General features: G+C 45.1%; 2 protein-coding genes across 2 annotated transcripts; both read left to right on the plus strand.

Annotated features, from left to right (window-relative positions):
• Window positions 1-16303: 16303 nt before the first annotated feature.
• LOC311151938 (acrosin-like) lies at window positions 16304-18134 on the plus strand (the record flags this gene model as incomplete). The annotated part of the gene is made up of 4 exons (XM_084202650.1): window positions 16304-16503; window positions 16818-17131; window positions 17345-17490; window positions 17949-18134. 4 exons carry the CDS (start codon window positions 16304-16306, stop codon window positions 18132-18134), a joined length of 846 nt encoding a protein of 281 aa, XP_084058776.1.
• A 3718-nt stretch (window positions 18135-21852) lies between these two features.
• Window positions 21853-23976, plus strand: LOC311151939 (acrosin-like; the record flags this gene model as incomplete). The annotated part of the gene is made up of 5 exons (XM_084202651.1): window positions 21853-21923; window positions 22200-22427; window positions 22730-22995; window positions 23196-23341; window positions 23800-23976. 5 exons carry the CDS (start codon window positions 21853-21855, stop codon window positions 23974-23976), a joined length of 888 nt encoding a protein of 295 aa, XP_084058777.1.
• Window positions 23977-24290: the final 314 nt, after the last annotated feature.

Consider the following 24290-nt stretch of genomic DNA (forward strand, 5'->3'; position numbering starts at 1 on the left):
ATTTTCCTTTCTCTTCATTATTCATTAATTATACTGATAGCAATTCAGTTACAGAGATAACATTTGACATTACAGACAAGGTGTGTTTTCTTTCTGCAGAACAAACACAATTTTGAGTACAACACTGCCTTTCACTCATGGATGGTCTTCATACAGGCCTTGGACCCCCATGGGTCCAAGAGCAGCAACAAAGAGCAGCATATCCATCTGTGTTAATGTATGATCTGGCTACCAATTCAGCGCTGCCAGTGAGAGAAAGATTGCCAGAATCTCTTACCAGCACAAGGACATATCTGCATTTTTGTTTTCTGGGCTGAACTAAGGTGACTCTGCTTGTGCTCTCCAAGTCTGACAGCTCCAAACATGAAACCACACCATTGTATTTAGTCCTGCAGAGAACACAAGCCCTGCTGAGAGCCAGCTTCAGACTACCCAGATTCAGCACTGCCCTAACACAGCCACAGCATTCCCAGTTCACATCTGGCTGATTCTGTCTGCCTGCAAATCAACACAGACACATGCTTGAAGATACAGCCCAGAAATCCAAAACATTTCTGAAAATTTTTGTATTCCCCATTTTCTATCTATTCTCTCTCTCTCTTGCTCACTCTCTCTCCCCCCTCTTTTTATCTCTTCCTATTTTGATTTTCCAACAGATTTTTACATCTGGCTCCTCTCCAGGGCACACAGATGGTTTACTAGCAAGAACTCTGCCTAAAATTTCTCTGGTGGCTTAGGCAGGGACAGTGTTAACAATAAACACTACAGAGAGGTTTCTTAGACAAGATGGCCACAGTGGATCATCCCAAAGCAGCACTGGAGATGAGCAAGAAGCACATCTCAGCCCCCTACAACTCAGTACAACATGGTCCTCAAGCGGATACTCCTCTTCATCAAGTGCTCCCATGCAGTGCAATGCCTATCAGCCACAAGAGGCAGTCAGGTCTGGTGTTCACTTCAAAAACAAATTAAATATGTTACCTGGATGAGCAATGACTAGTGAACACTTTCAGCTGTAGCCAGAGAGGATGATGTGGCTCAGCAGTGCAAACTGATTCAATCTAATAATTGTCAGAGCTGAGAGTTTCAGGAGGAGATTTGCAACGGTTCTGCAGTCTGGCTCTAGCCTTAAAAGTTAGGGTGGAGACTGTAAAGAATTGGCAGCTGATAACAGAAATGGAATTAAATCAAAATATCTATCCCTTGTTTATTCATCATCTTGAAATATTTATAATGGTCCAAGCAGCCCTCCACCCACCTCACACTTGAGCTTTTAAATGTGTGTCCAGATTCAAGAGTGACAACATCTTGAGTCCATCTCTGGATTAACCCAAATCCTTCTACTTTGGCCATTAACAGAAACTCCAACGAAATGAGACCAGAATTTCAGCTGGCATCAGCTTTCTATTTGATGTCTAAATCCAAATTAATATTAGATGTTAGAAGACTAAAATAATCCCTAATGAACCTGAGAAATGGCATACTGAGTGAATTCATGCAAGGCCTATATATATATACATATACATATACATATACATATACATATACATACATACATATATATATATACACACACACATATATATAAAAATACATGCATTAAACAAATTTAGGGCCAACTGCCCTTAATAAAGCAATGTATATTACAATACCTACCTAACTGCATTTTAAGACTCCCTCTTAAGTTTAGCATTTCCCTCCACTCTAATTATTTTCTTTAAAAAGAACTGTATACATAGAGTCCATATTAAAATCACAAATGTCCATAAAGCTCCTAGAGTTCACATCTGCTATCTTTATTTTTTTTTCTCTTTAAGGAGATGGTTGCCAGTAAGCAAGATTACATGTTGTCTTAAATTTTCCCAGAATATGTCTCCGTGGATCCAACATGTGTACTTCTGTACGCATTGAGAGGGCAGCTGGAGCATTTCACATACAGATGTGAACCTTCCCAGAGTTGATTACTCACATTATTGTTTGCATCTTCAATTTGAGTTACCCAGCTTGTATTAGAGTCCTGCATACTATGCACTAGTTTTGGTGCACTAATGCCTTCTGGGAATTTCTGGCTGCAACTACTGAGTCATATCTAAATTCCCAGCTACTTTTTGATTTGTGCAACTGGTAGTGAGATTGTGAACACACAGGTAGAAAAAAAACTTCTACCAGGAAAGCAGTTATTTAAATAATTAGCAGCACAGTGGAGACTAAGGATAGCTCTTCTAAAACATTTTATCTGTATTCCTTATTCTCTACTGCCTGCAGGCATCCCCTACTTTTGGTGATCTGAAATTCCCAGCCCTGCAGACTGCTGTCTTGGTATACTATTTTTGCAAAAATTACAAGGCAGTTTATCAAAAGATTTTTGAATGATGACACTTTCTTCCAGACCTGAAAGAACAGCTCACTCATTTCCTCCATATTCTCCTTGCACTTGCTACAGAAGAGCTGTGAGGTGTTTTTGGTGATCTATTTCAGACTTATTTAACATTGGATGCTCTGGTTTCATGGTCTGACAACTGATTGATAAGTCCTCTTTTGTGGGCTGAGAATGACTGACCTTTTCCTCTGGGATTCCTATTATAGGATAGCTCTGTGTCCTCTTTCTTGGCCAAGTGCCATGGGAAAGACAGCTTGCAAAGACAGCTCAAATAATGATGTATGAATTAAAAAAAAAAAAAATAAAAAAGAGGAAGAAGAAGGCTTTGCAAATCATTCAGCGTGACTGTGCACACATAGTTTAATATACATGAGTCTTTTCATCCTGTAAGCGTTCTTTCTCACATCTCTTTGTTGACCTTGAATGTTAAGATGAGCCTGGTTTTAAGTAGGTTTCCCTGGACATGTCTGATCTCTAGGCACTTTTTTAAAAGAATTATCTACTGGGATCAATTTCCAAACAAAATCCATCACACTCAAGATGTGGATTTCCAACTTCACAAGCCATTAGTTAGGCCAGAAGAAGAAATTGCAGCAACCATAGGTCTCCCTGAAATGTATACGATCTTGCCTCAGAGGCCAGCAAGACCATTACTAGGGAATGGCTAATGGGAGGATGAGAGGAAGGAAGAGCCAGATGCTTAAAATGTGGGAAAGTAACTCATGCTCCCTGAGAAACTTCTTGGATTCCCTCTGATTTAATGAGATGTTTTTCCTCCACCACTTACTGCAAAGGTAGTCTCACTAAGCAGTTGGTAGCTTATAGAGCTGAATTATCTGCTTCATGTCCATACCACACTTCACCCATAACTGTGCATAAGTCAAACTCTGAAACTCTGAGATTCCAGAAAGGTCTGGGGGGAAAAAAAAAACTACTGAAACACCTTGCAGTGGAAATAACACTGCAAAATATTCAGTCCAACTTCTGTACAAAAGAGGTGACTAAAGTTATTCAGGGCCTAAAATTTTCAGGCTGGACAATGACTCCCAAAGCATTTTTTTAATATATAGTATTAAACACTTTCCATGAAAAACAATTTCTCAGAATCCCTCAAAGCTGAGGACTCCCAAAACATTGTACAAATTAAGAATTTAAACATGCATGCACTTTTCAATCTCTGTTTGCAAATGTCTTTCACTGGATTTTTGCATGGATTTCCATTGGGTTTATCCTGGACTTCTTCTATTTGTATTAGGGAGAAGTATTTCATTAGTTCTATGGCTTAGGACCTGTCACAACACGGGAGAACAGGGGGAGGTCTGGGAAAACATTGGGATACCCATTGCCTTGGCGGATTGCTCAGGAATCTGTCAGTGTATATTTTGTAAAACATTCAAATGAGATGGGCACAGATGGAGGGAGATTTTTTTTTATCTTACACATTAACCAAATAGTTCCCCAGACAAAGTAAGATGCTTATCTTATTACTCCTGATGAAACACATGCAAGTGCAGTGCTCATGTTATTTACAAATTCAAGCACCTAGGGAAGTCTGCAGAATGAAGCCAGAACCATTAATTTATCTTGTTCCTATAACGTCCAAACCTAATACCAGTCAGAGGTCAAGTCATGTACTGGGAGGTATGTTTGCTGTCTGCTGGCCATGATCAACAGAAAACTGGTTTTTGTCATAAATATTAAGAAGATAATAAGAAGAGGAATCACAAAATCAAAGCATCCCCTGTGGTATCATTGCCACAATCCATACTGGGTTCAGTTGTAGCGTAGTCAGATTTTTATTAGAGATGAGTCAATTCTGGGGCCTGTAAAAATAACTTGTTCATCTAAAAGGTCTGCTGAGCTTGCTACTGCGTTTAAGCAAACCTAAAAGATTTGCTTAGCAAGAATTTCATAGGATAAAATAGTAATAACTCCTATTATATGGGCCTGGAAACAAAGAAAATAGAGCCATATCAGATTATTTGAATTTTATGCATGCATGGATTATCTGATGTTGAACATTATCATCTGTAGAAACACTTAACTCTTCTTTTACTTCACATGATTTTAGGTGAAAATGAGTTTATTTAAATTTAGATTTAAATTTTTGCCAAGTTTAAGGGTTAGATATACCTTCTAGAAATATCATGACAAGGCACAGATCTGAACTACCTCGAAGTCCTTACTCAGCTGTAGATGGAAAAACAAATGTCAAATCCACCTATTGCAGTTGTCAGAGCACCAAGCTCAGAATCACAGGCATTTGTTTGAACTCTAGTCAATACTTGTTACCAAAGTGAATGACAGTCTAAGATTGTTTCTTTTTTTTATAATTTTTTTTGAAATTAGAGGTAAAAACACTTAGACAAGTTGAGTTTTGCATTTCCAGAAAGAGAGAATGAGTAATTTCACTGAACGAACAATAACCACTGTAAACAAAAGCAAAATGGTAACAGTGGAAGAGAAAGAATGGAGAGAGGGATGCTTTAAGGCTTGAATTCTTTTAGTTGGCTTTCTCCATGCAGAGACATTGACATCCCATATTTGTTAATAGTGTTTGGCAACATCAATTTTAACCAAGATATGGCTTCATCTGACTGGCCTAGGAAGTGAGCATAATCCTGTTTCCAATAGGACTGAAAATTATATCAGAGTTTCAACAGGGGTAGTAGACAACCTCCAGGATTTCATTGTGGTCTACACAGAGCAAGACCTTTATCCCTTGGTAGAGAACCCAAGTATACCTGATGAGCAGGGGCACCTTTCTCCAGCATGAAAGGCAATGGTGCAGCATGAAATTCAAACATCTGAAAAGTCTAATGGCTGAAAATTAAATAATGCTGTCAGTCTGCTAAAAATGATTTTTAACTCAAGATAAATCAAACTAACAATTACAGATGTTTGGAAAGAAAATGTTTAAGTTACTCATTTTCAAAGCCTTAGCCCTCCCTACCTTCAGTATTCCACTTGCATTTTAATGGCTGCGGTGGCTTTCTGCCACTGCCTGCTGCCTCCTGATGGATAGCACAAACCTCATGAGTCTGCAGGCTGAGTCTTACACTCAGCCTAGAGTCTGAGATCACATAATTTCTATTATCTTCAGGGTTAAGAAGTGTAAATAAGGAGAGAAACCCAAGAGTTGATTATCCCTTAACAGAAAGAATATATGAAGCCTACAAATATAAATATAAATATAAATATAAATATAAATATAAATATAAATATAAATATAAATATAAATATAAATATAAATATTTTTTAATATATACACATATATAAAATTTAGTGAAATTGTGAAAATCTTAGGCAGTAAAAGAAGTAGAGCACACAGGTCTTTTAGAATTTATGCTAGTACTTTCAAAAAGCACATGTATGAAGCCCACCTGTATTGACAAGCCAGAAAAGGAACCTCAGATTTTCTTTAAATCTTACATGTCCAGTCTAATGCTTCTAGCTCTGTGGCTGGAAGCCGTGTGGCTGGTGGATAGCAAGCAGGAAGATAGGTCACCCCCTAAGTGATAGGCTTCACCACTGGCTTTGCCTCTGCTCCCTCCATCCAGACAAACCTTAGGTAAGGAAGGATATGGCTACTATCTCTTTCATTGACTGGTGTTTCCATTAATGTTGTCCAGTTTAAACTGTTTTTGGGAAAAAAGCACATTAATATCATTATGTTAGGGTTGGTCTAGTGAAAATTTTTGTTTTACTGGTTCTGTGATCTGAGAGAAGACAAAGGAAGGAAGGGGAGGCTGATACAACCAGTTCATCATGAAGGACATGAATGCAGCTGAGACAGGCAAGCCTGAGCTGACTAAGACTCCATGTGCTGGCTTCTCCCCAGTGAATGTATCACTATGGGTCTTTCTTCAAAAATTAACTTTGGAGCCTAAATCACTCTTGAAACATGTTCAAAATCACCCTGGAAACATTTAAAACATCAACAGTAAAACTGCAGAGAAAACTTTTCTGAATCAATTTCTTATGCATTTGTGCCACCTAGTGAACAAAACCCAGCTGAAGTGCTTTTGTGAGAGGGAAGACAGACCTTGATGTCCTCAGAAATGCTTGTTGGCTCTGAAGTGTGCTTTGGTGGCTCACTGGGTTAACTGCCTTTGTCCATCAATGTTGGACTGCCAGTTTCAAACCCTAGAAGGACAGCAAATTAATAAGACCTGAAAAACCAGAGCCACAAAAAGATCTTCTATGTCACAGGGGGGAAAAAATCAAATAGCTGGATCTCATTCCCATCCTCTCATGGTCTCATAAGCAACATTAGCAGTAAGTGTGTGCAATGGAGTAATGAGCAACTCAGAGTCATTCTGGGTTCAGATATGTAGAGTGTAACACCTAAATTAAACAACAGCCATCTGCTATTCTGCAAGGGGAACCTGAATATTATATAAATTAATATCCACTTGGACTGTAAAAACCATACTGGTACTGTCCTGGGACACAGTTTCCTATAAAGCTCATTGCTATTTTGGGACCATAATACATTATGAAGACATAGCATTATTCATAGGAATAGCAGCCTTGAGGCCCCAGCCAAAAACAGGGAAATTTGAGCATAGCTATGATTTACAGCCTAATCCAATAACAGGGGGGAAAAAGGAGAAACCCTCATTTTACAGATGAGAGCACAGTCAGGCAGGACATGTTTATGCTGTATGTTTTAGGCCAAATCCAGGGTCTAGTGATGATAATGAGTTAGTGTCCAGGTGTATACAAGGTAGTGCATACATGTCTATGAGGTTCTCTTGTCTCTGGTGTCATGCTCCTGCATGGCTTCCAGGACTGCTCAGACAAGGGGCTAAGGAGGCTTGCAAGGATTCAAAGTCTAAATAAGTCTCCTAAAATGTTAGTTGATTTTGGTTTAGTTGGTGTGATTTAAAGCTTTAGCTGTGGACCTTGTTTCCAGATTCCAGGCCAAAATCCCTAACCAAGTGTTGTTTCAGTATTTTGCTTTGAGCCAATATGTATATTAAACAACAGCAATCAGATCCTGTGAAAGATGTTTGTTTATCAGTATTTCAAATGTAGCAACTCTCCAAGCACTGACTTTCCCTGCAGAGAAATAAACTCAGTTGCAGGGCAAATGACAGCTCCACACGCTATAAAATAGTGCCATCTAGTGCATACTGGATGATAGATTGAACTACTTTTTTCCTCGAAGAAAACCTGTAAGCAACTATGTTGCTCAATCCTGAACACACATTCAACACAAAATTTCAGATTTCAATTGTCTGTAAAAGTTAGGTCTAGAATATGCAAATTAATTATATCTGTTCAACTTCTGAGCTATTTCATTAAAGGTTTATGCAGAGAAAACATTTTCCTTCCGACAAATTCATAGCCACCCTCAAAATTTGGCATATATTTATTGCAGCAGTATTGGTTTCCCAGCCTGTGTGCCATATTTTTCTAAGGAAGATTAAAGCAATCAAAGAAGAATCACTAGTGAGTCTCAAGTAATGAACTGGCTATGATTGCTCATTAAAACCTTATGATAAGGCATTTATAAGAACTAAACACACAAATTTACAAACCACTCTTCTGCTTCTTAGAGCAACTTTGCAATTAATTCAGAAAGACTATAGATGATGCTTATAGAACAGAAGAGCACAAAAATAAAACCTGCCAGAGCAGCCCCAGATGATCCTCAGCACACCTGCAAGAAAACTAATACTGGAGAAACCAGTGGAGCATTTCCCCAAATTTTCACATCTCTGCCATGACAGGACAAGCTTAGAGCTATGCAAAGTAAAGGAGATGGTGTGTTCTAAGAGTTTTATGTGTAGGAGCCTGCTGCATTGCAAAATTAAATCGTTCTTTGGATTGGACAACAGCCAAGCTCCTGCCCGTGATACAAGACAGTGTGTGACAGTTACCAAAAGGGATGTGTGTCCATGCCCCTATAGCCCTGCCACAGCATGGTCATTCTTCCTTAGTGCCCACAGCAAGCCTTCTGCGTCTCCCTATTCCTGCATGCCTTGCCAGACACTTCAGGACATCGGTTACTACTCTAATTCAAAAGGTGCTGGATGCCTCATAAGGAAGTACATATAACCTGTCCAAAAAGGAGAAAATTTAGAGTTTGTCATTGCAACTCTTTGTTAAAGGCTGTGTTATTTCTGGTCCCAGGTATACATCAGTATCTTCAGCCACACTTGTCTGAGATGTGATTTCAGCAATTTGCATCTGGTGTATTTGTCTTACCAGAGATATTACTATGTTAGAAGTGTACAGGCTGTAACACTGATAATTCAATAGATAGATGTCTTCCTCTGAACCCGCAGTGATCCAGCTTATCCACATCCACAGGAAGGACCCTGGTATCACTGGAAGTCTCTGCCACTGCACAAGGTACATAGTCTTGGCTGATTGCCCTGATTTAAGGGTTCTGGAGCTGTTTCAGCAAGACCAGAAATGTCAGCTCAGGTGTCTTGGATTAAGTCCAGGTACATAATTGTATTCTTCCTGTCTACATTTCCCTTTTGCTTTTTTTTGGATAAACTATTCCTCATGCTACAGTCTACATTGTGTCTTGCTGCTCTGTATGCTAAAAAGCTGCTATATTCCACCCCAAAGTTGGCTGTATTCAAAGGATGGATTAACTGTTCTTTATGTATGCAGTTTGGAACTGGATTGCAAGGTCCATTGTGTGTTTTAGGATCAGTGTTATTTAAAATAGTGGTTTACCACTAGTATCTTCCCCTTATACTCAAGTCTCAAAAGAATATGATAATAAATAAATGATAAATAAACCACTGCAGAGAGTGGGTTAAAATCCACAAGCAGCCAAAGTCAGTGCTTGGTTTGAGTCTGATTGCTGTGACATTTTTTTCTGGAGGGGGCTGGGAGGGAAATGGCCTCTTAAGAATTAAGGAAAAAATAATCCACTTACATCATAGAAAGTTGGAATCATATCAAAGGCTGTGACAGCTCAGAAATTGGCAGCTTGAGATCCACTAAGAACTGAAATGAATTTATACCTTTTTTTAATAAAGCTGGAGCAATGATTCAAACTACTTAATCCCTTAGCAATTTTACAACCTTTTGCTATTTTTCAGAAGTCCCTCTCTTGTCTTGGTGTCAAATCACCCGTTTAAATCTTTTGCATATTTAGGACCAAACTGTGCTCTCCTAAGTGATGCTGTTGAGTTCAATGTGCTTGGGAGAGCTGCAGAGCTTGGCCTAGACACAGAGGGGATGCCAAAGTGGGGCAGCACAGCCTGAGGACAGCACACAACTCTCTTCTTTGCATAGTTATGCTCTCCTGGAACCTTTCAGAGAAAGGCAATAAACCCTCTTCTTTAAAATGGCAGTAAGACCAACCTACCTCCCAGGAGAGCTGAAAAGCTTAAGCATATCCATGTGACAAAGCCTGTCTGGTATAAATGGGCCACAACAGGCTCACTGGCCTTTCTGAATCAATGCCCATACACATATAAATAAAGATAAAGATATAGATAAAGATTAAAGATAAAGATAGATAAAGATAAGATAAAGATAAAGATAAAGATAAAGATAAAGATAAAGATAAAGATAAAGATAAAGATAAAGATAAATAAAGATAGATAAAGATGATAACCTCTTCAGCCCAAAATTTTCAGAAGAGCATCATTTAGATGCAAGATGACTGATGAGATGTAGTGTAGGGAATAGTCTCTTTTCGTGCCAGAAAAATGTTCTGGCTGGACTTATGGTGCAAAAAACGCCATACCAAGCCCCAGATGGGGAAAGGGCACTAAGGCACAGGCCTAGGAACCCTTCAGCTCAAGAAGGGGAGGAATCCATGGCATCCCCTCTCCCAGGTTTCACCTCATCACAGAGTATTAATAAACCAGATGTAATCCCAGTCTATTCTTCTTTTGAAGGCACCTTGGTGTATATATATATATATAAAAATTTTATTGGATAGCCAAGAAGGTAAAACTCATGAGAGGAAAAAGGAGCCTCATCCTATAGTTAAGGTGCTCAGCTGCAAAGATGATGATCTGGGCTGTTTCCAGTTGAGGTGTTGCTTTTTCCACTGGAGATAAAGAAAGGAAATAGTCCAGGCAGTCCCAAATAGCCTCTTTCAGACAGAAAGTTTGACCACCACTTTAAGTGCTTGTTTCAAGCTCTTAACTGCAGGTCTGACACAGCCAGGCCAGCTCCTGCTAGCACCAGTGTGCTTTCTGGGAGAGAACACCACCCTTTCCCTGAAACCATGGGATGAAGCTTTACACACAAGCATGCACATGCCTGTGTTGGTTTTCTTCAATGTCAATCCTGTTTGATCCATGCACGTTCTTGGTGTAAATTTATTTTTGAACATTTCCTCTGTTGACAGCCACCTTTACTAACCAGCAGTATCTTGCTATCCCCCTGCTCAGGACTCCTGTGCTGCAAAAATGACATCTTTGAACAGGGGGACTGCATCACTTTGAGAGCCAGGGGATAGAGAACATCCCAAGCAGCTCTTCTAGAGGTAGGGTGAGAGAGATTGCTCTCAGCTTCAACTGAGAATCATGACAGTACATAGAAGAAGATCACAATCTGTGGAAGGCCATGCCCCTAGACACCTCACCTGCTACTCATTAACATCTTAAAAGATGGTGAAATAGATTAAAAACTTGGTAAGATCTCACAAGAGCCTTTGCTAATGCACTTCTTGGTTTAAATATGGAGGTCTAACCAATAGAACCTGGTTAGAATCTGGTTGTCCCAAATCTCTCTTTTGAGAAGAATTAATCCTTGGCAGTTTGGTCATTCTTGTCCAGGAAGTACTTATGGGAAAAGCTTAAATGGGTAACATTTTGGTTTTCCTTCTACAAATGTTTCAAAGCAATAAACCACATTTGCCAATGACGGCTTAGCCTCCTCCAGTTTTTTGATTCAAGGTCCTAGTCTGGCTGACACAGCCGCATTTGATACAGACAATAACTGTCCCATAGCAGTGTCAAGTAAGGGTGCTTTACAAGCACAGTAATTACAGCAGTTGATTATTTGCACAGTGTCATAGGTGTGCCTAGCAATACATCGTTTAGACAAGCCCCTACATCTAGCACCTTACGGCCTAATCTGGACGGACATAATTAAAGAATGACCCATGGAAATAAAAGCAGAAGCGAGTCGAATTTGAGCTCAGTTCCTATTTTGTCTGTGGGGAATGCCGACCCCTGTGAGTAGCTCCTGTTATTGCCGAACTTGTTTTCCAGTGGCATCTCTCCGTTCCTAAGACTCTGCCGCCCTCCCGCGGCCGCTCGTGCTCGTCCTGCCGGGCCTTGGGGATGTCATCTCTTGTGTTTGTGCATGTGGCGTCCTGCAGTCCCCGGGATCAGTACTCTGACAGCTGAGGTAGACCGCTCCTTTTTTGTGTCTCAGAAAACGAAATATTTTCCCTCCAGAAAACAATTAACTGCCTTTTCCTTCAGAGTATAAGGTGCCCACAGGCTCACAGAATCACAGATTATCCTGAGCTGAAAGGGACCCACGAGGATCACTGAAGTCTACCTCCCAGCATTGTCCATGTGCTCCATGAACTCTGTCGGTCCTTGCTGTGACCACTTCCAGTGCCCAACCACTCTCTGGGTGAAGAAGCTTTTCCTAATGTCTAATCTCAATCTCCCATGACAAACCTCCCGGCCATTTTCTCAGGTCCTGTCACTGGTCCTCTGCTCATTACGAAATTGGGTCCAGGCAATGATAGTATCTGGTCAGTAACACATATTGACACAGGGACAAACCAGCAGCCACAGCAGAGCCATGAACTTCAGGAGCTCTTAGACACATTACAATCCACCCTGGATCCTAAGGCAGAAAAGAAACTCTTACAGTCTAGGAGTGCAATCACTCCTTGAAAGACTCTTCTGAGTCCACACAACCATCCTTGTATGAGCTGAACCAGGATGTCCTCCTGCATCTGTGTTTGATTCTATCCTTTGATCATATACTTAGTTAGAAACACCAGCAACATCTTTTCCAATAATAAACTCTGAAAAGCAGAAAAACTTCATGAGTGAAGATCGAAGCAGCCCTCAGACACTGAGGAAAGATTTTGAAGGACTTGGGAAGACTTCTTAAGAAAATATGAACTAGCAGCCAGAAAAGCCACAGATTTAGTATTTTGTCTGGGAAATCTTCCCAGTTTCCCATAAGCATCCCTGACAACATTTTTATGGCACCACAGATAATTCTTGCTTGCATTTCCACAAAATAAACAAGCAAATTTACGCAATTTTACAGAGAACCAACAAGCCCTTTGTCCATGCATGTGCCAGGAAACAACAGTTCAAAAATCTAGGCTATCCCAGTCATACAGCTCAAAGAAAGATATTAGGGATGTCCCAGCCAGCTGAACAGCAAATATTTATTGCATAAGAAAATTATGGTGATGTAAATATTGTTGGGTTGCCAAGGAAATTGCGAAAAACTTCACACCCTCCACAAATGTGTACACATCTTTAGACAAGGACGTCTCTATGGCTTTGGGACAGAATGTGAGAGACACGATGAGCCCCAAAATATGCTTGAAAATGTACAGTGTGATATTGGAAAATCCAGACAATCCATTAACTTTTTATATGTGCATGTATACATGTAGTCATATGTGGACAAAAGCAGCAAACTGAATAAAATACTCAACACCTCAGTTTAAATGGACTTCATATGGACAACCATGCTTTAAGGCTTTTTTTCCCATTTTTACTGAAGTATGTTTTAAATAAACTTTTAATAAAATTAAAAGAAAAATCATGTTATAAATACAGGTTATGGAAAAATAAAAGCATGAGGAAGATAGAACTGATTCCAAACTCAACACAAAAACATGAAGATATATTTCACTTGCTCAGAAAAAAAACACCACAGGAAATGTCTCACTTCCAAAACAACTCTGTCCATTTGTGTTTCATATTTATTTTCTTCTACTCCCTCACCTCAAAACTTTGAATACTTTTTAGATACACACACACACCTACTGTACTCCTGAGTTCTCATAACCCCAGCAGAAGAATCTCCCACAAGCAAATTTTTTCCCAATTTCTAGAGAAGCTTCCCATAGTCATCACCCTCCCATTAACAATTCATTACTTTTTCTCCCTCTCTTTTTAACTTGCACAACAGAATGTCATGCTTAACATTCAACATTTATTCCTTATTGCTCAAGTCAAGTCTGTAAGTTTCTTTACCTACAGCGTGGACAACAAGGATTGAGACACTTGTTCTTCAGTACAAGAGCAGAGTAGATTATGCACTGCATCTCTCAACTTACACTGGCACAATATGAATAAAGATGCTACACACCACCTGATTAATGCAAACCCAAAGCCTGCTTCTACTATGACTGCTTTGCAGCTCTTTGTGTAGTGTGTGGTCAATATTAGACACTGCAGAATAACGTTTCTCCGCTGCAATGTGGATGAACCTGAAGAACTGAAGCTATAGAAGTCAGGAAGTCACATTCAGCTTCCCATGCTAACGTCATGAAAACTGAATCTTTAACTTCATACTTGTCACAACTGCACCCAACTGTCCTATAAAAATACACAAAAGATCACAGCTTCCTGAACTCTGTTCAATCCAATCATATTTCTGCAGAAAGCTAGGTTCATAAATCAATTGGCAATTAACTTTTTTCCCCATGAAGTATCTTTATGAATCTCTTGGATTGCCGGAGCCTCACGTTGTATGTACATCATTCAGAGTAACACCGTGCTGCAGATACAAGAATAAGCAATGATCTGGATGTCTGTATTATCTTGCCATGAAACAAAAGAACATACCTTGCAAACCAATATGATCACTTGTGTAGCAAATATTTTTCTTAGGCTACATTAATATTGAAGGATGCAGTTTAATAAAAAACAGCAGAAATAAATAGATTTGCCATGTAACCTAATTTTTCCCAGCCCTTCTATGCTTACAGACAGCTGCAATTCCTTGGAAAATACATTGAAGAAAATCCATTTCCAATATGAAATAAAAATTCAACCATTTAAATTTTTCTAAACTATAGAAAATTCCAAAATATCTTGTTCTGTGTCCCTGTAAAGAAAAAAAAAAATCTTGCCTATGAGAAGCAAAGCAATTAACCATTTTTCTTCCCCTCTCACCCCATTTTCTCATAGAGCTCCAAAGCAGAGCTAGATGGGTGCAAAACATAAAGCACTTCCAGAAGTCAAGGCCAGTATGGTCTTAGAAGAAATTCTGTTTGCTCCAGAAATACCAGGTAAGGGTTCCCAGATAAGCTGCTGAAATTTTGGAAGACTCAGCATTGTTCTCAAAGTTTTCTGGCAAACCCATGCTGTGGAGAATTGTGGTGTACTTTAAGACTAGTGAAGATTCTGAGGTATTACCCCAGCAATAAAGTCAGCTACTCTGTTTAGGTTAGTATCATCCCTGTCATGACTCACTTAACCCAGCATTTCTCAAAATAAAAAGCCATGTGAAATCTTAAATATTTTACCATGCCTACATTTCATGGCTCCAGCTCCAGAAGAAAATCAGTGAAAAAAATTTCACAATCACTACAGAAATATTTAGAAGTGTAACTTCCAAACAATGTTCCTCATTCAAAACTACTAACATCATCTAGGATGCTTCCACCTGAGAAATTAGGCCAACTTGTCAGTATCAAAGTAAATAAGTAGCAGATTGTTCATTAAAAGCTATTAGGATAGATTTTTTTTCTTATTCATTTCCATCCTGAATATGAAGCAGTTGTATTCACAGCTGCCCTTCAAATATCCACATTAGAAATGCGGATGCCCACCCACCATAGCTGTGTCTGGATTGGCCCCTGACCCAAGCATGCACATGCTTCTTGAAGGAGTTCTAGAGTGATACTCTTTTGCGAAGAATATCATGGGAAAAAAACTGTGGAGAGCAGAGAGGAGCAGAAGCAGGAAGGCAGGGAAATTTCAAAGAAGCTCTGATGGCATGCTAGGTTTTTTCCTGTGAGATACTAGCAGGCAGTAACACGAGACGGCCACTGCCTGCTTCAGGGCCTCCACCCCTTCATCCCACAAGAAAAGGGACTTATAGAAAGCTGCAGAGAGCCTTCTTACAGGTACTGTAGAAAAGGGGAAATGCCTGTACAGTGACAGAGGGTAGCTTTAGATGGGATACTGGGAAGAAGCTCTTGACTTTGAGGATACTGATGAACTGGCACAGGTTGCCTCAAGCAGCTGTGGTAGCCCCGCACCTCAAAGTGTTCAAGGGCAGCTTCTGAACTGGCTCTGAACAACTGGGTCTAGTGCAAGCCATCCCGCCATGCCCAAGGCAAGGGGGTCAGAGCTAGATGATCACCAAGGTCCCTTCCGCCCCAAACCCTTCCATGGTGCACCAATTCAACATTGCCCCTCCCCCAGTGGGTCGTGTCCCACAGAACCCCACAGTGCCCAGAACATGGAACTCACCACTTCATGACATCAGCCCCGGGGAACCACGGGCACCCCGGGCAGCGCGGCTGCTGCGGGCATTGCGGCTGTGGCTGCGCTGCTGCACGGAGCTCTCGGTGCTTGCAGCTGACACGTGCCTCTGGCAGCCATGAATTGGCTCGGCCTCCTCGTCCTGCTGACCGTGGCCGGGCTGGCACACGGGACATGGGACAACTGCGGGTGAGTGGCCCCAGGCCCTGGCAGGGAGCCATGGCAACACTTGCGGCCTTCCCCGGAGGGGACGCGCCTGCCCCCATGGCCGGGCCACGGCTTCCCACCCACCATGGGAAGCCTCAGTTCCTTGCCAGCAGCCAGTGCTGGCACGGACAGACACACACCCCATGGGCTTCCCTGGCCTGCTGTGCCTGCAAGCCCTTGTGGGTGGGCAGAGGGCTGAGCTTCAGCCTGAGCCACAGCAGGCCATGAAGTACTATGGAAACGACTTTCTTCTTGCAGAGGGACTTGCGGCCTCCGAGCTCCGATATCTGTGTATAGCCCCATGACTTATTCCTACGGTGATGTGGCTTATGACTACAGCATTACACGTGTTGTGGGTGGCACAGGGGCCGCAGAAGCAGCTTGGCCCTGGATCGTCAGCATCCAGCACCCATGGGTACTTGGCCGTGGACATTTTTGTGGAGGGTCCCTCATCAGTGCAGATTGGGTCCTCACAGCAGCACACTGCTTCGACAATATGAAGTAAGGAGGAGCGGGGAATGGGGACATCCCCACAACACCAGCAGGTGCCCTGTCAGCAACACCACCTGCTACTCCCATCCCCTTTCCCGTCAGGCAGCCAGGCTGTCACACTGCTCAGGAGAAGCCTGGGCTCCTGCCAAGGCTTCCTAGCAGCCCCCAGCTAGACATTCCCCCAGCCTAAGGTGTGTGAGGGCACTCGCACCTGCCAGAGCTCTGCTCCCTCTGGGCCTTGCCAAACTGAGGTCTGGCAACTGCTGGGCTGCTCTGGCACATGTCTCTGCTCCCTCTCATGCCTCTCTCCATCTCCTTTCCAGTAACGCCAGCTTGGTCTACGTCGTGATAGGGGCCACCCGGTTCACTCAGCCTGGGCCTGGGTCTGCAGTGCGCAATGTCAAGCAGGTGGTGCTACACCAGTACTACAACCCTGATGACATGAGTTACGACATCGCTCTGTTGCAATTGGACCGTCCTGTCCAGTGCAGCGCCTACATCCAGCTGGCCTGTGTGGCTGAGCCCAACCTAAAAGTGTCAGAGCTGCAAAACTGCTGGGTGGCTGGCTGGGGTTCCACTGTTGCAAAATGTGAGTACCAAGAACAGCTCCTGGGCCAGCTAAGCACACTGGGCGAAGGTTTGGGCTTCCCCACAGCAGAGGCCAAAGGCAGGTTGCAGTATGTACACCTCTGAAGAGACAGGCCTCGCCTGCTCCCAAAAGGCAGGCAACAAGGTCACAGTGCTCCAGTGCCTCTGCAGAGGCAAAACCAAACCCTAAGGAAAGGGATCCCTGAGAGATGAGGAAACTGGCATGGGGCTGCCAGGTGCTTATTCCTTTCTCTGCTCACAGCTCAAACTTCACCTGATCGTCTCCAGGAGGCCAAGGTCCAGCTCATCGATGTCCAGCTCTGCAACAGCAGCCGCTGGTACAGAGGGAAAGTCCACACCCACAATTTGTGTGCTGGTTACCCACAGGGCCGCATTGACACCTGCCAGGTAGGAGCATGCCGCGAGCCACTCAGCCCCCAGCAGCACCAGCAGCCCGGGCTGCACCACCCCAACACAGCCCAGGGCCTGCTTTGCCCTCCCAGCCCCAGCTCCCCCCGACTGCTGTGGGGGCTTCCCACACACTCCCCATCCACACCTGCCTGCCCAGGGCTCCCCTCGTGCCAAAAGCCCAGCTAGCCCAGCCAGTGCTCTTGGCAGCGCAGAGGTCCAGGTGCCAAAGGTCCATCTTCTGCACATCCAGGAGTCCTGTGCAGGGAGGACAGAGAGAGCCCTACCCTATAGGCCCCCATGCCATTCACAGCCAAGCTTCTGGAGGCTCCAGCCTCTGAGCAGAGCTTTTCTCTGCCCAGAATACAGCTCTGGCAGGGGCTGTGAGAGAGAAGGAGACAGCCCCAGTGCTGGCTGGTGCCACCAACACCACCTTAATGCTCTGTGCTCTGCTGCAGGGTGACAGCGGTGGTCCTCTCATGTGCCAGGACAACAATGCTGACTACTGGTGGGTCATCGGAGTGACCAGCTGGGGAAAAGGCTGTGCCAGAGCAAGGTACCCTGGAATCTACACCTCCACTCAGTACTTCTTTGACTGGATCGATTACAACATGCGTATGAAAGCAATTAAAAGTGCTCCTTGAGCAGCGGGACAGGCAGGATCCGGGGCAGGCTGCAGTGCACCACAACTGTTTCCTCCTGGGGCAATGCCTGCTAATCCAAAGGCAGCCTCAGGGTGAAAAACCTGCCCTGTCCTGACCATACTCCTCTCCTCTGTGCACACACACACTGGAGTTGATTTAGTTGTTGAAATAAAGTTAGCTTTGTTCACAGGGAACCATGTTTTCAGTGCAATTCCAACTCCTGGGTAAGACAAGAAGTGCCATGCTCAGGCCCTGCAGAAGGAGCCTGGGGGCACAAAGGGACAGAGTGGCTCCAAAGAGCTCCAAAGTGCCTGGTCAGAGAGCAAAGTGCTCTGAGCCACCATGGGCTGGAGGAACCTGGTACATCAAGCCTAGGAAGAGGATAGGAAAAAAGCAGATACCTTGGGGGGGGCGGTGCTCAAATGCACATGGGCTGCTGATTAGGACCTGGTGAGAGCCTGGGCTAAGGGAACAGATGTGGGAAACTCCCAAGCATGACAAGGGAAACTCCTGGCTCCTGACTGGAGTGCCAGCGCCCTAAGACAGAGCCAGATTTCATGGGCAGCAAATGGGAATTGATGTGCCAGGTGGTCACACTTTACAGATACTCAAAGGAAGAGCTGGGGTCATTCTGGGGAGAGGAACCTGGCAGGAACAGTAGGAAAGCACACCAGGAATGCCGTGGAAGGCCAAGGTGAATGGGCCAACACCACCTGCAACACCAAGGCTGTTCATAGGCATGGCCAACCTGTGAGCCAAGGGGAAATGATGCCTGGGCTTGGCTCCCTATTTGGGAGGAGACAAGGGCAGAGAAAGGGAGGAGCTGAGGAAGATGAGAGGGCTGTATAAGCGTGGCCAAAGGAGAGAAGGAGCAATCAAAGAGCCAGCTGCAGAGACACAAGCTGCAGCTTGGTGTGCTTGTTTGCCTGAGTTATGTAGATAATCACCACTGGATGGGAAAGAATCTTCTTATCTTAACTCACTAATCAACAAATCGTCTACATACTATACAAATTCTCTGCTTAATTTTATATACTTTTTATCAAACCTTAATATTTAGAGTGGTGGGAGATGGAAAGAAAAATGTTAGAGGGGTTCCATGGGCAAGTATTGTTGAAGGCACTTACGGTCTTATCTAGGTGAAAGCAAGTTAACATTGACTTTCTCCATCTAATGGAAGGCCTCAGAATGCCTTGGGCTATGTGTTAATCTGTTTGCTTCTGGATATTCTTCTTGGCTTCCAGGCCAATGAAATCCTGTCTCACAGCAGGTGGCACTCCTCCATTTTATTAATCAAGATGGGCTGTGCTGAGAACAGCCATGCCACATTTGTACTGGTCCCTGCCACCCTGGCATAAGCTTCTTCAAATATTTCCTGAAGTAAATTTCAGGGGCTGCCTGAGTGAAAGAGTGTCAGTCAGGGTTGGGGATGGCCATTACCCTGTCCAGTGAGCAGACCAGCTTAGAGTCACCCAACCCAATCCTGGAACAACATTATTCTGCTGTCTTGGCCAAATTCTGCTGCCCAAACAATTTCTCCCAGTTCTGCGCAACCTCAGCCACAGACATCTCCTCGCCTAAATAAACCAGGGGTATTTCCCATCACATCAAACATCTCGAGGCACATGAAACCCCTTTCTGAAGGAGTCCCTTGTGAAGGAACTTCCACCCCCTTCTGTGTGCACCCAGGGACCCTAGCACCCATTGTGTGGCACAAGGGTCTCCCTGTGCCTGTTTCCAAAAGATTTTGAACTGAGACTCAAGTGTCCTAGCAGAGACTCAGGGCCCCCCACCCCACACCTTACAGGATCCTCCACAACTCCTCTGTGGCCATCTTACACTGATCATGCTGTGCACACCTTCTCCAGCCTCTATCAGTGATTTCACCAAATCTGCATGAAATGCCACAACAATAGAGAGGCTCAAATGCACCCTTATAATTTACACAGAATCTTGACACAAAATTGTAACGCTCCCCATTTGGCTCCTTCCTGCTCTAAAGATCCCAGGTGAACTCACCAGTATCTGCTCTGAAGGACAGAGGCTCCAGCAGTACTGCCCTTGGGTCCCATCTGGGCTGCCAAAGGTCTGAGGAAACTCCCCAGTGTGATCATTTTGGAAGCACAGGTGGCTCCAACCAGCCTGTGGTTGCCCTGTTTAATTCCCTACCCATGCCACTCTCACCCAGTCAGAGCAGGTTTCCATACCCATTCAGCCTCAGGATTCCCCCAGCAGACTCACAGATGTCACATTCCATAAAGAGCCACCAGCTGCTGCTGCAGCACTCAGTGTCCATTCAAATCTTGGCCAGTGGCACAGCTCCCTGTGCCCTCTGTTATACAAAGCATGGGCAGCTCACAGCCTCTGGTCCCAGGCTCCTGCCAGCCAGAGCTCAATCTGCAGTGGGCACTGCAGCTGCACAACCAGCTCCCTGCCCCAAATGGATTCCTCAGCTGCTGCCTGCCCCAGGGACTGCACAGCCTCATCCTGCAAGAAGAGGGGCCTAAAGAAAGCAGCAGAGAGACTTCTTACAAGGGCAGGTCCTAAAAGGACAAGGGACAATGCCTTTTCAGTGACAGAAGGCAGCTTCAGCTGAGATCATGTGAAGGAATTCTTGACTGTGAGGCTACTGAGATACTGGCATCCCAGAGCAGCTGTGGATGCCTGTTTTTCATGTAAGCAGGGTCAGCACAGAAGACACAGACACCAACTTCAGGAATAAATGTCATTTATTATAATTCAAAATGATGTCTGAGGAGTTTTATCTGGAACAGTGACTGGACAAATTTAAATCAATAAAGTTGGTATTTATTGAAAGGCCTCTAAGGGATACACCTTGGGCAGAACAAGAGCCTGGCCAGGATTACATGCAGGTTGGATCTAAGATGGATCTTGATCATGAGTTTTTACACTTTTACAATTTGGTCCATTTACATATATAGGTTAACTGTCCAATTACAGCTTCAGGTCATGAAATCTCAACCTCTTGGCTTGCCCCTTTCACTTCGCTGTCATTTAGGCTATTTGGGTAATGATTGTCCTTGATTCTCAAGCTGAGAAGGGATTGCTTTGTCTAACTACCCTGTAAAATATTTTTTCGCCGCTTAATACGAGGTTCAGAGTTACACAGCAAGGCAGCAGAGAATCAGAAAAATATAAAAGCTAAAATTGAAGGCATCAGACACAGCAAAAAATTACAAATGGATAAGTAAACAGGACATCAAATCATTAGAAAATATTTACAAAAGGACAAGATAGGCAATGCTTCTAATCATCATTATTATAAAAGACTGCCTACAGTGATGAAGCCAGACACATCAAAAGTTACCCTAATATTTGACCATATCCAGGTAAGCCCATCAGCTGGGGGAGCCATTTCACTGTGTTCAAGGACAGCTTCTGAGCTGACCGCTGGAAACACGCTCAGTGCAAGCCATCCCACCATGCCCAAGGCAAGGGGGTCAGAGCTAGATGATCACGAGGTCCCTTCCGCCCCAAACCATTCTATGGCTCCTCAGTTAGACGTTGCCCCTCCCCCAGTGGGTCGTGTCCCACAGAACCCCACAGTGCCCAGAACATGGAACTCACCTCTCTGTGACATCAGCCCCGGGGAACCACGGGTACCCCGGGCAGCGCGGCTGCTGCGGGCATTGCGGCTGTGGCTGCGCTGCTGCACGGAGCTCTCGGTGCTTGCAGCTGACACGTGCCTCTGGCAGCCATGAATTGGCTCGGCCTCCTCGTCCTGCTGACCGTGGCCGGGCTGGCACAGAGCATCCAGTACACCTGCGGGTGAGTGGCCCCAGGCCCTGGGAGGGAGCCATGGCAACACTTGCGGCCTTCCCTGGAGGGGACGCGCCTGCCCCCATGGCTGGGCCACGGCTTCCCACCCACCATGGGAAGCCTCAGATCCTTGCCAGCAGCCAGTGCTGGCACGGACAGACACACACCCCATGGGCTTCCCTGGCCTGCTGTGCCTGCAAGCCCTTGTGGGTGGGCAGAGGGCTGAGCTTCAGCCTGAGCCACAGCAGGCCATGAAGCACCATGGAAACGACTTTCTTCTTGCAGAGGGAGCTGTGGCCTCCGAGTTCCGTCCATTACTTATTCCTACGGCAACATGGCTTATGACTACGGCACAACACGCATCGTGGGTGGCATGGGGGCCGCAGAAGCAGAATGGCCCTGGATGGTCAGCATCCAGCACCCATGGGTACCAGGCCTTGGACATTGGTGTGGAGGGTCCCTCATCACTGCAGATTGGGTCCTCACAGCAGCCCACTGCTTCGACAAGTTTGAGTAAGGAGGAGCAGGGAATGGGGACATCCCCACAACACCAGCAGGTGCCCTGTCAGCAGCACCACCTGCTATTCCCATCCCCTTTCCCCTCAGGCAGCCAGGCTGTCACACTGCTCAGGAGAAGCCTGGGCTCCTGCCAAGGCTTCCTAGCAGCCCCCAGCTTCACAATCCCCCAGCCTAAAGTGTGTGAGGGCACTCACACCTGCCAGAGCTCTGCTCCCTCTAGGCCTTGCCAAGCCAAGGTCTGGCAACTGCTGGGCTGCTGTGACTCCCTCTCATCCCTCTCTCCATCTCCTCTGCAGTAACATCAGCATGGTGTATGTGTTGATTGGTGCCACCCAGCTGAGTCAGCCGGGCCCTGGGGTACAAGTGCGCAATGCCAAGAAGGTGGTGGTACACCGCAGCTACAGGCGTTCGGACTACAGCTACGACATTGCCCTGATGCAATTGGACCGTCCTGTCCTGTGCAGCCGCTACATCCAGCTGGCCTGTCTGGCTGAACCCACCCTAAGAGTCTCAGAGCTGCAAAACTGCTGGATTGCTGGCTGGGGTGTCACTACTGCAAGAAGTGAGTTCCAAGAGTGACTTCTGGGCCAGCTCAGAACACTGGGGACAGGTTTTGGGCATTTCCACAGCAGAGGCCAAAGCCAGGCTGCAGAACATATACCCCTTCAGTGATGGGCCTGGCCCTAGGGAATGGGATACCCTGGACAGGGAAGCAGATCCGGCATGTTGCTACTGGGGGCTTATTCCTTTCTCTGCTCACAGATCTAGACTCAGCTGATCGCCTTCAGCAGGCCAAGGTCCGGCTCATCGATCTCCAGCTCTGCAACAGCACTGACTGGTATGGAGGAGAAGTCCATCCCTACAACTTGTGTGCTGGTTACCCACAGGGTAACATCGACTCCTGCAAGGTAGGAACCTGCCCCGAGTCACTCAGCCCCCAGCAGCACCAGCAGCCCGGGCAGCACCACCCCAACACAGCCCAGGGCCTGCTTTGCCCTCCCAGCCCCAGCTCCCCCCGACTGCTGTGGGGGCTTCCCACACACTCCCCATCCACACCTGCCTGCCCAGGGCTCCCCTCGTGCCAAAAGCCCAGCTAGCCCAGCCAGTGCTCTTGGCAGCGCAGAGGTCCAGGTGCCAAAGGTCCATCTTCTGCACATCCAGGAGTCCTGTGCAGGGAGGACAGAGAGAGCCCTACCCTATAGGCCCCCATGCCATTCACAGCCAAGCTTCTGGAGGCTCCAGCCTCTGAGCAGAGCTTTTCTCTGCCCAGAATACAGCTCTGGCAGGGGCTGTGAGAGAGAAGGAGACAGCCCCAGTGCTGGCTGGTGCCACCAACACCACCTTAATGCTCTGTGTTCTGCTGCAGGGTGACAGCGGTGGTCCTCTCATGTGCCAGGACAACAATGCTGACTACTGGTGGGTCATTGGACTAACCAGCTTTGGGACAGGCTGTGCCAGACCAAAGCAGCCTGGAGTCTACACCTCTGTTCAGTACTTCTATGACTGGATCGATTACAACATGCGTATAAATGCAGTTAATTGAGCAGCGGGACAGGCAGGATCCGGGGCAGGCTGCAGTGCACCACAACTGTTTCCTGCTGGGGCAATGCCTGCTGATCCAAAGGCAGCCTCAGGGTCAAAAACCTGCCCTGTCCTGACCATACTCCTCTCCTCTGTGCACACACACGCTGGAGTTGATTTAGTTGTTGAAATAAAGTTAGCTTTTTTCACAGGGAACCATGTTTTCAGTGCAATTCCAACTCCTGGGTAAGACAAGAAGTGCCATGCTCAGGACCTGCAGAAGGAGCCTGGGGGCACAAAGGGACAGAGTGGCTCCAAAGAGCTCCAAAGTGCCTG

This window comes from Fringilla coelebs (genome assembly GCF_963513975.1).
Source record: "Fringilla coelebs genome assembly, chromosome: 3".
NCBI lineage: Eukaryota > Metazoa > Chordata > Aves > Passeriformes > Fringillidae > Fringilla > Fringilla coelebs.